At 39.3% G+C, this 15,504-nt stretch overlaps 1 protein-coding gene across 1 annotated transcript in view; it reads left to right on the top strand.

The window, feature by feature from the left end:
- The window catches only part of otog (otogelin), a 132,895-nt gene that overhangs the window by 28,263 nt on the left and 89,128 nt on the right, over positions 1-15,504 (top strand). Inside the window, 5 exon segments of the mRNA XM_061886968.1 lie at positions 2,987-3,119; positions 4,961-5,146; positions 5,727-5,733; positions 9,691-9,815; positions 10,420-10,632. Coding sequence (XP_061742952.1) covers positions 2,987-3,119; positions 4,961-5,146; positions 5,727-5,733; positions 9,691-9,815; positions 10,420-10,632 — 664 coding nt within the window.

Here is a 15,504-nt window from a genome sequence, read left to right as displayed (position 1 = left end):
TGTACTGTAAAAGGGACAAGCGGTAGAAGATGGATGGATATATGTATATACAGTACAGGCCAAAAGTTTGGACACACCTTCTCATTCAATGTGTTTTCTTTATTTTCATGACTATTTACATTGTATATTGTCATGAAGGCATCAAATCTATGAATGAACACGTGGACTTATGTACTTAACAAAAAAAGGTGCAATAACTGAAAATATGTTTTATATTCTAGTTTCTTAAAAATAGCCACCCTTTGCTCTGATTACTGCTTGCTTCAAGAGGTAGTCACCTGAATTGGTTTTCACTTCACAGGTGTCATAGTTTTGATGCCTTCAGTGAGAATCTACAATACAATACAATAGTCATCAACATAAAGAAAATGCATTGAAATGAGAAGGTGTGTCCAAACTTTTGGCCTGTACTGTATCTGTATGTGTACATATGTATACATATGTATATGTATTAGTGGTGTAACGGTTCATCTGTCTTTCTCTCTCCCTCTCTCTCTCTCTCTCTCTCTCTATACGTGTACATAAGTGTATGTATATATTAGGGCTGTCAAGCAATAAATATTTTTAATTGTGATTAATCGCAGTTTGTTCATAGTTAACGCAAAATAAAATGCGATAACCGCAGAAAGATATGATTTTTCGTCATTCATAAGTCTACCCTAGATGGATAATTTTCAAATTTTTATTAACGTTACTGGACAATTACTTTGCTTTAATGAAATGTTTTTTAAACACTATGGTAAATGGTAAATAGGTTGTACTTGTATACTGCTTTTCTACCCCTTTTTAAGGAGCACAAAGCGCGTTGACCGTATTTCCACATTCGCCCATTCACACACACATTCACACACTGACGGTGGGAGCTGCCATGCAAGGTGCTCACCAGGACTCATCAGGAGCAAGGGTGTAGTTTCTTGCCCAAGGACACAACGGACGTGACTAGGATGGTAGAAGGTGGGGATTGAACCAGTAACCCTCAGATTGCTGGCACAGCCACTCTACCAACTTTGGGTTAATCATATTTGTTTTAAAATATCACAGGTTCCGACAAAGCGTCTTTGACAATCAAAGCATGACCGTAATGAAATACATTTTTAATTTTTTTATTACTTTAGAGCAGTGTTTCTCAACCTTTTTTCAGTGATGTACCCCCTGTGAACATTTTTTTATTTCAAGTACCCCCTAAGCAGAGCAAAGCATTTTTGGTTGAAAAAAAGAGAGAAAGAAGTAAAATACAGCACTATGTCATCAGTTTCTGATTTATTAAATTGTATAACAGTGCAAAATATTGCTCATTTGTAGTGGTCTTTCTTGAACTATTTGGAAAAAAAGACATAAAAATAACTAAAAACTTGTTGAAAAATAAACAAGTGATTCAATTATAAAGATTTCTACACACAGAAGTAATCATCGACTTAAAGTGCCCTCTTTGGGGATTGTAATAGAGATCCATCTAGATTCTTGAACTTAATTCTTAACATTTCTTCACAAAAAAAGAAATCTGTAACATCAATATTTATGGAACATGTCCACAAACAATCTATCTGTCAACACTGAATATTGCATTGTTGCATTTCTTTCCACAGTTCATGAACTTACATTCATATTTTGTTGAAGTATTATTCAATAAATATATTTATAAAGGATTTCTGAATTATTGCTATGTTTTAGAATATTTAAAAAAAAATCTCACATACCCCTTGGCATACCTTCAAGTACCCCCAGGAGTACGCGTACCCCCATTTGAGAACCACTGCTGTAGAGGATGTAACACGTAGCACTTTTAATGTGAAACCGGAACAGTGATTGATTTGAGAAGGTCTCTTGACATGTTTTGACGAAAAGACTAAATAATTATTAAGATTTCCTGCCTACTGTCTGCCTCCTGCCTCCGTCTTTCCTTTCTGTTGAGCTTTTACCCCATCTTACTAAAGCAGTTACAGTAACAATCTACATGTTATGTTATTAATGCACTCAACTGTACTGCAAACACATACATGAAGCTCCTCCTCTCTGCAAGCGGCAAAGCACACCACCCTACATTCGCTCCAGTCACGTCGTCTCACTGCGGTTAAAGATAAAATGGTCTTAGGAGACGGGAGAACGACTTGTCGTGGCTTTGTATATTGGATTTCCATATTGTTCCCTTTTTTTTGTGCATTTCTGTTCGCTATTTTCCTGCTTGTGGCTCAACAGTGACTGGACACAGTAAACGTCATTAGACTTCCTCACACTATGGAATCACCCGAGGGTCAAAAAGGAGGCATGCGTGACCGTTAAAGGACTTTATAGTTAACGCGTTAGTGCGTTAAATTTGACAGCCCTAATATATATATACATGCAAACTAAATCATCGTTCCATAATCAATTTAAATCAAACAATGATACATTCAGAAATGTGTAATAATTGGTTTCTTATTGCGCCAAATAATGTGAATGTCCTTGATGTTTCATATTCCTTTCTGAACAGCTACAGTATTTTTTTTAAATAAAATAACTATTTTATATTTCGGTCAATCCAGCACAGGCACCATTATGAAACAACACCTGTGTCAGTGCAGCGTCAACACAACCAGTGAGTGTGCCACACACTTAATGAGACGTCATTTACCCGTCACGAGCAAATACTATTATTACCTATACCTTAAATCTTTTGCAGTATATTACTTATTGCAGGACAATTCATGTATAAATTAGTTGTTTAAGATTATTTTGAAACTGAAAAAAACCAACATGAATGTTCCATCTAGCCATTCATTTCCTACCGCTGATTCCCCTTGGGGTTGCGGGGGGCGCTGGTGCGTATCTCCGCTACAATCGGGCGGAAGGCCGGTTACACCCTGGACAAGTCGCCTTCTCATCGCAGAACATGAATGTTTAAAACTGAATTTAGTCATTTGTCACTACCAATGACCTGTTTATTGTGTACCCTGTTTGTATTTGAAAGTTTAGGAAACTTCACCAGGCCATCTTGTTTTTATTCCAGAATCTGGACGGGGCTTGCATACAGTCCGTTAACTTGGTAATTGATGAAGATCCAAAAATGGAGATTACTCTAAGCCACATCGGTGAGGTGTTCATGGCTGGTCAGTACCGCATCTCCCTGCCCTACTCTGATGGTAACGCTTTTTTTTTATTACCTTCCAACACTGACTTCAAACAATTGTCCATTTTCAGATTGTCGCATCACAGAACAATGTTTCTATGAATGGGTTTTTTTTTTTTTACATAGTACGACACACAACTTGAGGTAAAAGTGAAGGAAAGGTCAAGATTAGGGATGAGGAAGATTAAATTGAGTTTGAGTAATCCCATCAATGTATATTGTGCACATTTGTAGAATTCCTCCAAAGAAATACTAAATGCGAGAGGAGTTAAAGACGTGTAATTTAATACCATACATTGTACATAAAAAATGTGATAATATTCGGCGGAGTATTTTCTGTGATTCATGAATCGATCAATACATTTTTACAGAAAGGCACACTCATTGCCTTTCATTGACTAATCCAGTATTTAGGTTCCTATTTACTGATGACAGTCTGTGACACTCTAAGCTCAGTGGTCACTTCCTTCTGCGAACATCCTGTTTGAAGGCTCGCAATGGCAACGTACTGTTGATCAATGTTTGCGTGTCAGCATGGTCAAGAATAATGTTCTAATACCTATTCGACCAGGACATTAACGTTTATCCATCATCACTCACAATTTTGTCATTCTGCTTCTACACTGCAAAAAGTCAGTGTTGAAAAACAAGAAAAAAAAATACAAAAATGAGGGGTATTTTATTTGAACTAAGCAAAATTATTTGCTAAATAGAACAAGAAAATTCGGCTTGTCAAGACTTTCCAAAACAAGTAAAATTAGCTAACCTCAATGAACCCCAAAATACCTTAAAATAAATATATTCTCACTAATAACAAGTGCACTTTTCTTGGTAGAAAAATATTCTTAAATTACCGTATTTCCTTGAATTGCCGCAGGACATATAGTATGCGCCTGCCTTGAATTACTGCCGGGTCAAACTCGCTTCGCAAAATAATTAGCGCATGCTTAGTATTACCGCCTGGTCAAAGTGAGTGACACTTCCCCTGTCATAATTTTCAAAATGGAGGAGGCTGATTTCATCCATCCATCCATTTTCTACCGCTTAGTCCCTTTCGGGGTCGCGGGGGGCGCTGGTAATTTTAAATCGCATAAAGGGAAGAAAAAAAGAGCTATTCAGTAGGATTTAAGGTCCAAGCTTACATCACACTCAAATGTTTACTGCATACCTTTGGTAAGTGCCGGAGTGAGAAAAGGCTTTAAAATAATTAGCGCATGCTTACTTTTACCGCATGGCTTTAGTAAAGCGCAGGAGTGAGAAGAGGTTTTAAATTGATAAGCGCCCCTACGGCAATTCAAGGAAATACGGTACGTAAATACTAGTGCCATTATCTTGACATAATGATATGTGTCATGATTTTTTTTGTCATGCTTGAAGTAAGAAATTATTACTTTAAAAAAGTAGTTTTATACTTGTGAGTGTTGATGACACAGCTTTGCGTCAGTTGATATTCTAGTTTCAAGCATGTTTTACTCAATATAGGTCATCAAATCTCAGCAACAAGCTGTAATATCTCACTGAAATCATTTAGGACCAAAACCCTCAAAACAAGTAAAACACCAACATAAAATCTGCTTAGTGAGAATAATTATCTTATCAGACAGAATATTAGCAAATATCACCCTTATGTGAGATATTTCATCTTACTTAGATTTCAGTTTTTGCAGTGTATTTAGAGAACATTGGACTATTGGACATGTGCATTCAAAAGTTTAGATTAAGTCAAATTAAGTTCACCTGTAAATATTATGGTGCTTTTTGGCTTCATCCTGAAATTTTACCCAAATATACCTCAACTTTTTGTGAATAGTGTAGATGTTGTGTTGAACTTATTCAGTCATCCATCTTTTGCAGACATCTTCCAAATTCAGCAGCTCTCATCCATGTTCCTCCAAGTGAAGACAACATTTGGCCTGCGTCTGCAGTACAGCTGGAAGGAATTTCGTCTCTATCTGCAGGCCAACGCGCTGTGGAAGGACGACACAGTGGGACTGTGTGGAACCTTCAATGGCAACATTCAAGATGACTTCTTGTAAGTGTGTGTGTATTTCTAGCCACTGAATCACAAAAGTGCAAAGCCGTGACAGATGGTGACCTTCATTCCAGGTGAGGCACTGAGGAACTGAGGGCTCTTAATTGCCCCATAGCTAGGTAATAAAGAATGGGGATTTTACAAGTGTTCATGTTGGATAACTGGATGTAGAATGAGGCATGTACAACGTACAATGATCATTTTAATGAAGCCCTTTGCTACTGACATGCAGAGATTATGATTCAGCATGTGTCCAAAATCTGAAAATATTACAATAATATTGTGCAGCCCTAAATGTAAATTTCTTTCTCACGCTATGTAATGCACACTGCTTGGCATCAAAGCCAGACGGGCAAGACGAGAAAGCGCCTCAACAAGGAATTTACTGTTGGAGGTTCACTGTTCCGTATCGTCATGGGCAGCCATGAAGGGCGGATGTTGTCTAACAGCTGTAAAAGGATATACATGTCACCCGTGATGAACAGGCTTGTATGCTGCGAAAAAAGAAACTAGAATTATCTTAACTTGAAGTGACAAAATCTCTCAAAGAAGTTGATTCACAGTCTTTAACCTCTAACTTGACTTGAGGATTTTTGTACTTGGGCGGTATAGCTCGGTTGGTTGAGTGGCCATGCCAGCAACTTGAGGGTTGTAGGTTCGAACCCTGCTTCTGCCATCCTAGTCACTGCCGTTGTGTCCTTGGGCAAGACACTTTACCCACACTGCTTTAACTTAGATATTGGGTTTCACTATGTAAAGTGCTTTGAGTCACTAGAGAAAAAGTGCCATAAAAACATAATTCACTTCACTTGAGTCAGGGATATTTAACTATTGGTGCTCGTGGATTTCTACGACATGAACTAAACATTTTTTTGTTGTATGGTTAATTATGCTAGCACTAATGACTGAAGATCGCTTTGAACCACAGCAAAGTTACAGTATTTTTATACAGTTTTTTAAAGTTACACACTTATTAACATTAAAGGGGAACTTCACTTTTTATGGAATGTTGCCTATCATTCACAATCATTATGAAAAACATGACAGGGAATGGATTTTTTTTATTTTATGCATTCTAATTTGTAAATTAAGATAAATAAAAGTCCGCTTACAGCGGAGCCCATTGGAGCTCTTCTAGTTCGCCCATAAAATCCAATAAATAACCATTCAAAAAGTGCCAACAATACTCCATTTACATGGACTATTAGAGATATTGTTATTGGAAGTACTAATGCAGACAACAATTTTAAAGTTAAAGTTAAAGTACCAATGATTGTCAGACACACTAGGTGTGGCAAAATTATTCTCTGCATTTGACCCATCACCCTTGATCACCCCCTTGGAGGTGAGGGGAGCAGTGGGCAGCAGCGGTGCCGCGCCCGGGAATAATTTTTGGTGATTTTAACCCCCAATTCCAACCCTTGATGCTGAGTGCCAAGCAGGGAGGTAATGGGTCCCATTTTTTATTGTCTTTGGTATGACTCGGCCGGGATTTGAACTAACAAGCTACTGATCTCAGGACGGACACTCTAACCACTAGGCCACTAAGTAGACGCCGTTATCACTTCCATGTGTTGCTGTGTTTATGTCGAGTGGTATGCTGCTTCCCCGCTTCCTTGCTCCCTGTAAGTTTATTTTAGATCATAAATCACTCATCTCACCAGGACATAAGATGTCTGATTAGGTATTCTGACAAGTTGGTACACTTTGACAGGCGTTTAGGACACGAAACTGGCAAGGACGACACAAAAAGTTTCATCGTGAGGATTATGAGACATTCTTCACCTAAATGAGAATGTACGAACATCTTAGCAGCCGGCATTTTGATGACAGCAGACATTGTACATTAAGTGATGTTTTATTATGTTTGTTGGCTCTCATGAAGTCTGCAGTGAGTTATAATTGTGATGAAGAAAAATAAGCAAACGTTTTGATGCGTTTTTTAAATTAATTTGCTGCGTATCCTTAAAATGATCAAAATACGTAAATAGTAAATTATATTATAAATGTGCCTGTTACGACATTAGATATATACTTACATCATGTATATAAAACCTCAAGGGCTTTATAGGCAGAATTGCATGGCTCCCATAGGCTCCATTGTAAGCACACTTTTGAACTATTTAGTATTTAGAATGGAAAAAAAAAACATTCATTGCCATGCCTCTCATAATGATCGTGAACGATAGGCAAAAATCTAAAAAAAAGTGCACTTCCTCTAGAAGTATTTGCCAATCAGTAAGTACAATATGTGCTAATGCAAATCGGTTTCTTCAGTTAACGTCACCATGATTGACGTTGGTTTGTCTGCTTCCTCAGACTGTGTGAAAATTCCCTTTCAAAATACAGATTTGTTTAAAAACATCAATCTTATGTATAATACATCCATTGAAGTGATTGTGCAGTTGATCTCTTTAGTAAGAATACTGACCTGACAAATTAGCCATGTTAGAAAACATGGGAAATGATTAAATGATAAAAGACTGCGTGACTGTTTTGTCTCAATCCAAACACTCAAAACACCCAATTTCAATGAACTAATTGTAAAAGTACTTATTTAGCCTTGAGTCCCAGACAATTCTTTGGTAAACAGAAGGCTACCGAAAAATAATATAATCTCTATCCTTTACTTTTAGATTGATTGTTTTTCAACATGTTATGTTAGCTAGGTGTCAATGCAATTGAGTTAGAGACTGAATCACGAGGGCTTCTTTGTTTGGGCACTCGATTCTGCGGAACGATACTTGGGCAAACTAATTTGTTACATGCAATTTTTTTCCAAATGATAATCGTAAAAGTGTACAAAAATCAGGTTATAATTTTGGCAAAAATCTTTTGTGAAAACCAAATCACCATACGATAAGTGGGGTGTACAAAACCGAGGTTTAACTGTTGTCAGGTATTAAGCTCTGCTAACCTCATTCTTTAGGTACACGATGTTGCTGTACTTTGACATGATCAACTGGCGTAACCTCAAACCTATTAATTTTTCAAATCCAGATTGTGACTGTTTTTTGGTTAGGCAGTGTATGATCAACTACCGTATTTTTCTGAGTATAAATCACACCTGGGGTTGGGCTCCGCCAAGGCTGTCCTTTGTCACCGATTCTGTTTATAACTTCTAGGCGCAGTCAAGGCGTTGAGGGGATCTGGTTTGGTGGCCGCGGGATTAGGTCTCCGCTTTTTGCAGATGATGTGGTCCTGATGGCTTCATCTGGCCGGGATCTTCAGCTCTCACTGGATCGGTTCGCAGCCGAGTGTGAACCGACCGGAATGAGAATCAGCACCTCCAAGTCCGAGTCCATGGTTCTCGCCCGGAAAAAGGTGGAGTGCCATCTCCGGGTTGGGGAGGAGACCCTGCCCCAAGTGGAGGAGTTCAATTACCTAGGATTCTTGTTCACGAGTGGGGGAAGAGTGGATCGTGAGATCAACAGGCGGATCGGTGCGGCGTCTTCATTAATGCGGACGTTGTATCGATCCGTTGTGGTGAAGAAGGAGCTGAGCCGGAAGGCAAAGCTCTCAATTTACCGGTCGATCTACGTTCCCATCCTCACCTGTGGTCATGAGCTTTGGGTCATGACCGAAAGGATAAGATCACGGGTACAAGCGGTCGAAATGAGTTTCCTCCGCCGGGTGGCGGGGCTCTCCCTTAGAGATAGGGTGAGAAGCTCTGCCATCCGAGAGGAGCTCAAAGTAAAGCCGCTGCTCCTCCACATCGAAAGGAGCCAGATGAGGTGGCTCGGGCATCTGGTCAGGATGCCACCCGAACACGTCCCTAGGGATGTGTTTAGGGCACGTCCAACCGGTAGGAGGCCACGGGGAAGACCCAGGACACGTTGGGAAGACTAGGTGTCCCGGCTGGCCTGGGAACGCCTCAGGATCCCCCGGGAAGAGCTGGACGAAGTGGCTGGGGAGAGGGAAGTCTGGGATTCCCTGCTTAGGCTGCTGCCCCCCGCTACCCGACCTCGGATAAGCGGAAGAAGATGGATGGATGGATGGATGGAAGTCACACCTGCTGAAAATGCATAATAAAGAAAGAAAAAACATATATGTCGCACTGGAGTATAATTGGAATTTTGGGGGAAATTTATTTGATAAAATCCAACACCAAGAATAGACAATTGAAAGGCAATGTAAAATAAATAAAGAATAGTGAACAACAGGCTGAATAAGTGTAGGTTATATGACGCATAAATAACCAACTGAGAAGATGCCTGGTATGTTAACGTAACATATTATGGTAAGAGTCATTCAAATAACTATAACATATAGAACATGCTATACGTTTACCAAACAATCTGTCACTCCTAATTGCTAAATCCCATGAAATCTTATACGTCTAGTCTCTTATGTGAATGAGTTAGATAATAATATTTGATATTTTAAGGTAATGTGTAAATAATTTCACACATAAGTCGCTCCTGAGTATAAGTCGCACCCCCGGACAAACTATGAAAAAAACTGTGACTTATAGTCCGAAAAATACGGTACTTATTTTTTTTGTTTGTTCGGTCACTGCAATATTGCATTTATGTTATATTTGCCCCCTCAGGTCGCCTGCTGGCATGATAGAAAGCACTCCTTTTCTGTTTGGAAATGCATGGAGGGTTTCGTCAGCATGTACACTAAGCCTTACCAGTCCTCAGCTGGAACCCTGTGACACACACCAACAGGCGGGTCAGTTGCTATTTTTCTCTCAATTTGAATGAGAATGGACAGAAATACACTTTCATTCTATGCCCCTGTTCGTTATTGTTTACTGATTTACTGACAGCCCCGGTTTTAACACTGTCTTAGTATATTTTATAAATCGGTGGTTTTTAAAAGGGGGTTGTACTGCAGGTGGGTCGTGAAATTTTCTGCTGATTAGACTTTAAAAAAAAAGGTTTTTTTATATTAAATTGCATAAATACCGCACATGCACATCTATTTTTTTATGCTTGCCTAAAACATGGAGTATTATACTTCTGACGTTTACGTCACAATTTCTCATCAGAAAATCCTTTAATTTGGTCTCCTCTAAACATTTATGGACTGAGCTACTGCAGCTCCATTGACAGATTGGATATACAGGTCACTTATTGGCCAGCATTTATAAAACGCTTCCATCTGCTTTTAAGTTTTGAAGTAAAAAACAGCAACATGATTTTACGTATACTGACATATGTTGATTATATTAAGTGAATCTATAATTGTTCAATCATGTAAAAACTGTCTTTTCCGGCAAGCTTACCTTTTAATGCATTGTTGGCTTTCTCCTTTCTTTTTTGTTTTTGTTCAGTGGCCTATGCATCCGAGATGTGTGATATACTGAACCAGGATCTGTTCTCCTCCTGTCACGAGTACATCAGTCCAGTGCTTTTCCACCAGCAGTGTCGCTCAGATACCTGTAAATGCGGAACAGCTTGCTTTTGCTCTGCTGTCGCTCACTACGCACGCCACTGCCGTAGATTCTCTGTCATCATTGACTTCCGATCGCGCATACATGACTGTGGTGAGTACTAAGCACATTTGTAATATTTCATGGTCATTCTGTGATACCATGACTGGACAATTAGTTTGCTTTAATAAAATGTTTTTTAAACAATATACTTTTTTAACAGCTCAACACAAAATGGACATAAACACACTTTTAATGACAATAAAAACATACCTATATATATATTTTTTTTTTAATAACGCGATATTTTTAGGCCATACACAATATACATCTCGACATTTTTCCTTACCCCTGCATTAACACTTGATACATATAATCACACCAGTATGATGATTCTATGTGTCTACATTAAAACATTCATGTTCATACTTAATTAATATATGCTCATTTTAAACTTTCATGCAGAGAAGGAAATCACAACTAAAAAAACACTATTTTTTTCATACCGTGTTGATATGAAAATGTTTGCCTTGGCATTTTGATGGTGTGGGCGTGTGGCACCGAATGGAGATGTTGACATGCGGAGTAATCCCTTTTCATTCCCTAGCAGGTGACTTTTCAAATGATGCTACATAATAGCAGTAACGCTACTTTTGGTAGCAACGCTTGTGCCTCACACTTGACAAATTACGGTTGTCTGTTCGACATATTCCCACTTGAAGCCAAACCACGGATGGGCCCCCTGCTGTTTTTATTGGGAATTAATTCTTCCTCATTAGTTACCAGTTTCGTACCTTCTCTGTCTCGTATTACCACTTGCACGGCTCAGCTAGCATCACAGCTAATGTTACCCATGCCGGTACCTCTCTGCTCCACGAGGGCGTATACGTATCTGACGTATGACGTGACAGTATGTGACGTTTGTAAAAAGGTGCGCTTGCTGTCTGTGAGAAGGACAGACAAGAGCGAGGAGAGCCTGTAGTGTAATGCCCGCAGCTAAAAGCAACTGCGTGAGAACGTAAACTCGAATATCACGATATAGTCATTTTCTATATTGCTCAGAGACAAACCCGCTATATATCGAGTATATCGATATATTGCCCAGCCCTACTCATATATTTATTCTTAAGTGTTATATTCAGCATGCTCAACATTCTGTAATGGTGGACTATCAATCCGAACAGGTTATAAAGGAATTAGCACTTTATTTCAATTGGCCAGAAAATATTTATTTAGGTAGAAATATCAGTGAGTACATTTCAAAACATCTTTGACTAGGCATGTTTGTAATGTAAGACATTTTTTTTCTTTTTGTTATAGTAGTTCGACCAAATTTGACCCGTAGCACTATTATTGTGAAACCGGAAGTGTGTGATTGGTAACAGAAGAGGTGTCTTGACATGTTTTGACGAAGTGAAAGTCTCCGGAAAAAAAAATTACTCTTGACCTCCTGCTGAATTGTATTCAACTTTAAAGCAGTTAGTGTAACAATCAACATTTTATGTTATCAATGCACTTATTCGTAATCCAAACTTGGAAGTAAAGCTCCACCTCTCTGCAAGAGGCAAAGCGCGTCAGCAGGCGTTCACTCACGACAATGAAACATAGAATGGTCTTGTCTTGTCGGGAGAGAAACAGGACATGGCGTTGGACATGGGATTTTCATAATGTACCCTTTTATTTGTGCATTTCTGCTTGCTATTTTAAAACTTGTGGCCTTCACATTTTTTTCGTGCTTCGGAATGGAACAAGGGATCAAAAAGGAGTCAGGATGCATGCGCGTCAATCACGTTAAACTAGCGCTGTTAAAGGAACTTACAGGTAACGCGTTATTATTGCATCGTTATTAACTTTGACAGTTAGTTTATCTTCTTAATCAGTAGTCTTTAAAATGGGGTTCTACTGCAGATGAGTTGTGAAATATTTGTCTGATTAGACTTTTAAAAAAAAAAGTTTTTTATATTAAATTGTATAAATTTGCATGGTGGAAAAGGGGTTAATGCATGTTCCTCACAATATGAAGGTCCTGAGTTGTCCTGGGTTCAATCCCGGGCTCGGGATCTTTCTGTGTGGAGTTTGTATGTTCTCCCTGTGACTGCGTGGGTTCCCTCCAGGTACTCCGGCTTCCTCCCACCTCCAAAGACATGCACCTGGGGATAGGTTGATTGGCAACACTAAATTGGCCCTAGTGTGTGAATGTGAGTGTAAATGTTGTCTGTCTATCTGTGTTGGCCTTGCGATGAGGTGGCGACTTGTCCAGGGTGTAGCCCGCCTTCCGCCCGAATGCAGCTGAGATAGGCCCCAGTGATCCCCCGTGACCCTGAATGGGGAAAAGCTGTAGAAAATAGATGGATGAATTGATGTGTAAATTTATAATTTTCACAAATTTAAATGTCTTAAAATACACATTGACACAGTGTAATAAAAATTGGCCGTTAGTTCTGGATGATTTGCTCCAGAATTAGTTGCAGCGCACATAGTGGAAGGACATAGTTGCTTGTGTGTGCCACACTTACTTTACTGATTTAATTATATCTCCCCTGCAGCAAATATGTTACTTATTTTTTGACTATTACAATCAACCCCCATTAAAACTAAAAGAGAAAATGTTCTTGAAGTTTAGGGTGGTCATTGATTTCGTGCTATTGCACGATCTTGCAGGAGAAGTGGAGGTTAAAATTCCTGACCAGAGAGGGACAATATTTCAAGAATATAAAACACTTTAAAGACTAAAACGAGGGTTAAAGATAGCAGACACAACTGTAAATCAACCACAGGGGATACAAGTAAGTGTAACCGAAGGCCCTCTTCCATCCGTCTATCCATTTTCTATACCGCAGGTCAGCTCGACTCTAACCCAGCTGACTTTGGGCGTGACTGTAGACTGGACACCAGGCAATTGCAACGAGGGCTTTCTTATATTTGATTATTGTAGCAATCTAATCCCGATCATGAGATCGGATTGAGGCTGATATTTGTCTTTTTTATCTGGTCGGCGTTTGGCTAATGAGCTGCTGAGCCTAGTTGATCTTTTCGGCAGCTGTGTCCCAGTGGTATATGGCTAAAGATTGTACTCACCTGAAAGCATCCTTCAGAAGGGATGCACGCTCATTGAGACACAACTACATTTCTGAATTCCTTGTTACAGGTGTGTGCGTGAATTTCAGGAGGCTGCATGTCTTGCCAGAACACAGTGTCAAAATTGAGAGCAAGCTGAAACGAGCTACCGTCCTTACCTACATGGTGGAAATTAAACTAACTTTCTTAATCAATCAATCTGTCAAAGTCTATTTATGTAGCCCTTAATCACAAGAATCTCAACGGGGCTTCACAAACCTAACCACATTTTCTGATCTAAACCCACATCCGGACATGGATGAGTCAAAAGACCCCAGCTGGGGAAAAAGAAGAAACCTTGAGAGGGGACCGAGCTTGTAGGAACACCTCTTACAGGGTGATCGGCTGCAATGGCTGTCGAGTGGGTATTAATATTTAATTGTTACAATAGATAAATGAGAGTCCAATCTATTGGAAGCCAGCAGATACTCATGGGGGAGGGATCTTCTTCCGGGCTCTGTCAGGTCAGCTTCACAGCAACATCTACAGTTGTACATGGAAGAGTGATCCACTCCGGATCACAACTCTGGTCAGCTAGCACGTCATCTAGACTGATACCGGGGGGCGGCATGGCGTAGTGGGTAGAGCGGCCGTGCCAGAAACCTGAGGGTTGCAGGTTCGCTTCCCACCTAATGACATCCAAAAAAATCGCTGCCGTTGTGTCCTTGGGCAGGACACTTCACCCTTTGCTCCCGGTGCCGCTCACACTGGTGAATGAATGATGAATGAATGATTGGTGGTGGTCGGAGGGGCCGTAGGCGCAAACTGGCTGCCACGCTTCCGTCAGTCTACCCCAGGGCAGCTGGGGCTACTGATGTAGCTTACCACCACCAGGTGTGAATGAATGATGGGTTCCCACTTCACTGTGAGCGCTTTGAGTATCTAACAATAGAAAAGCGCGATATAAATCTAATTATTATTATTATTATTATTATTATTATTATTATTATTATTACCGCTCCAGAAAAGATATGTGGCTACTAGATATTCTATTAATGGAGGACTAGAGAAAAATGAATGATTAAGCTTGTAAAAAACACACCGAGCAGTACGACACGAGAAGCTAACCACTAAAGCAGGGGAAGCAAGGGGAACCCTTTTGGCTGAGAGAGCCATGAAAGCCAAATATTTTAAAATGTATTTCCTTGAGAGCCATATAATATATTTTTCAACACTGAATACAATGCGTGCATTGTTAAGTAAGACCGACATTTTTAGGATATAATAAGTCTATCATTATTTTTAATAACATTGTTATTTTAAAGCAGAACCAATAATAAACGACTTGTTGAACAGGTGCGGTAGAAAACGGATGGATGGATTAAAATGCATGAGAATGTTTTATATTTTGAACGTTATTTTTAACACTGTGATTACCAGCGGAATTATTAATTACTTATCGTGTTAAGAAATGTCAGCTAAGATTTATCTGAGAGCCAGATGCAGTCATCAAAAGAGCCACGTCTGGCTCTAGAGCCATAGATTCCCTACCCCTGCACTAAAGCTTCAATTTAAAGTAGGCGAGATCGATCCAGATGTTGATACTATTGATACCTACCTTATTTTTCTGATTATAAATCGCTCCGGAGTAGACGTCGCACCGGCCGAAAATGCCTAATAAAGAAGGAAAAATAACATGTATACGTCGCACTGGAGTATAAGTCCCATTGCGGAAAATGTATTTGATAAAATCCAACACCAAGAATAGACATTTGAAAGGCAATTTAAAATAAATAAAGAATTGTTCACTATTCTTTATTTATTTTGGCTGAATAAGTGTACGTTATATGACATAAATAACCAACTGAGAAGATGCCTGGTATGTTAACGTAACATATTATGGTAAGAGTCATTCAAATAACTATAACA

Source organism: Nerophis ophidion, linkage group LG25 (assembly GCF_033978795.1).
Source record: "Nerophis ophidion isolate RoL-2023_Sa linkage group LG25, RoL_Noph_v1.0, whole genome shotgun sequence".
In the NCBI taxonomy this organism is placed as follows: Eukaryota; Metazoa; Chordata; class Actinopteri; order Syngnathiformes; family Syngnathidae; genus Nerophis; species Nerophis ophidion.
Note: the sequence above shows the minus strand (reverse complement) of the source record. Positions and strands in the feature narration are given on the sequence as shown.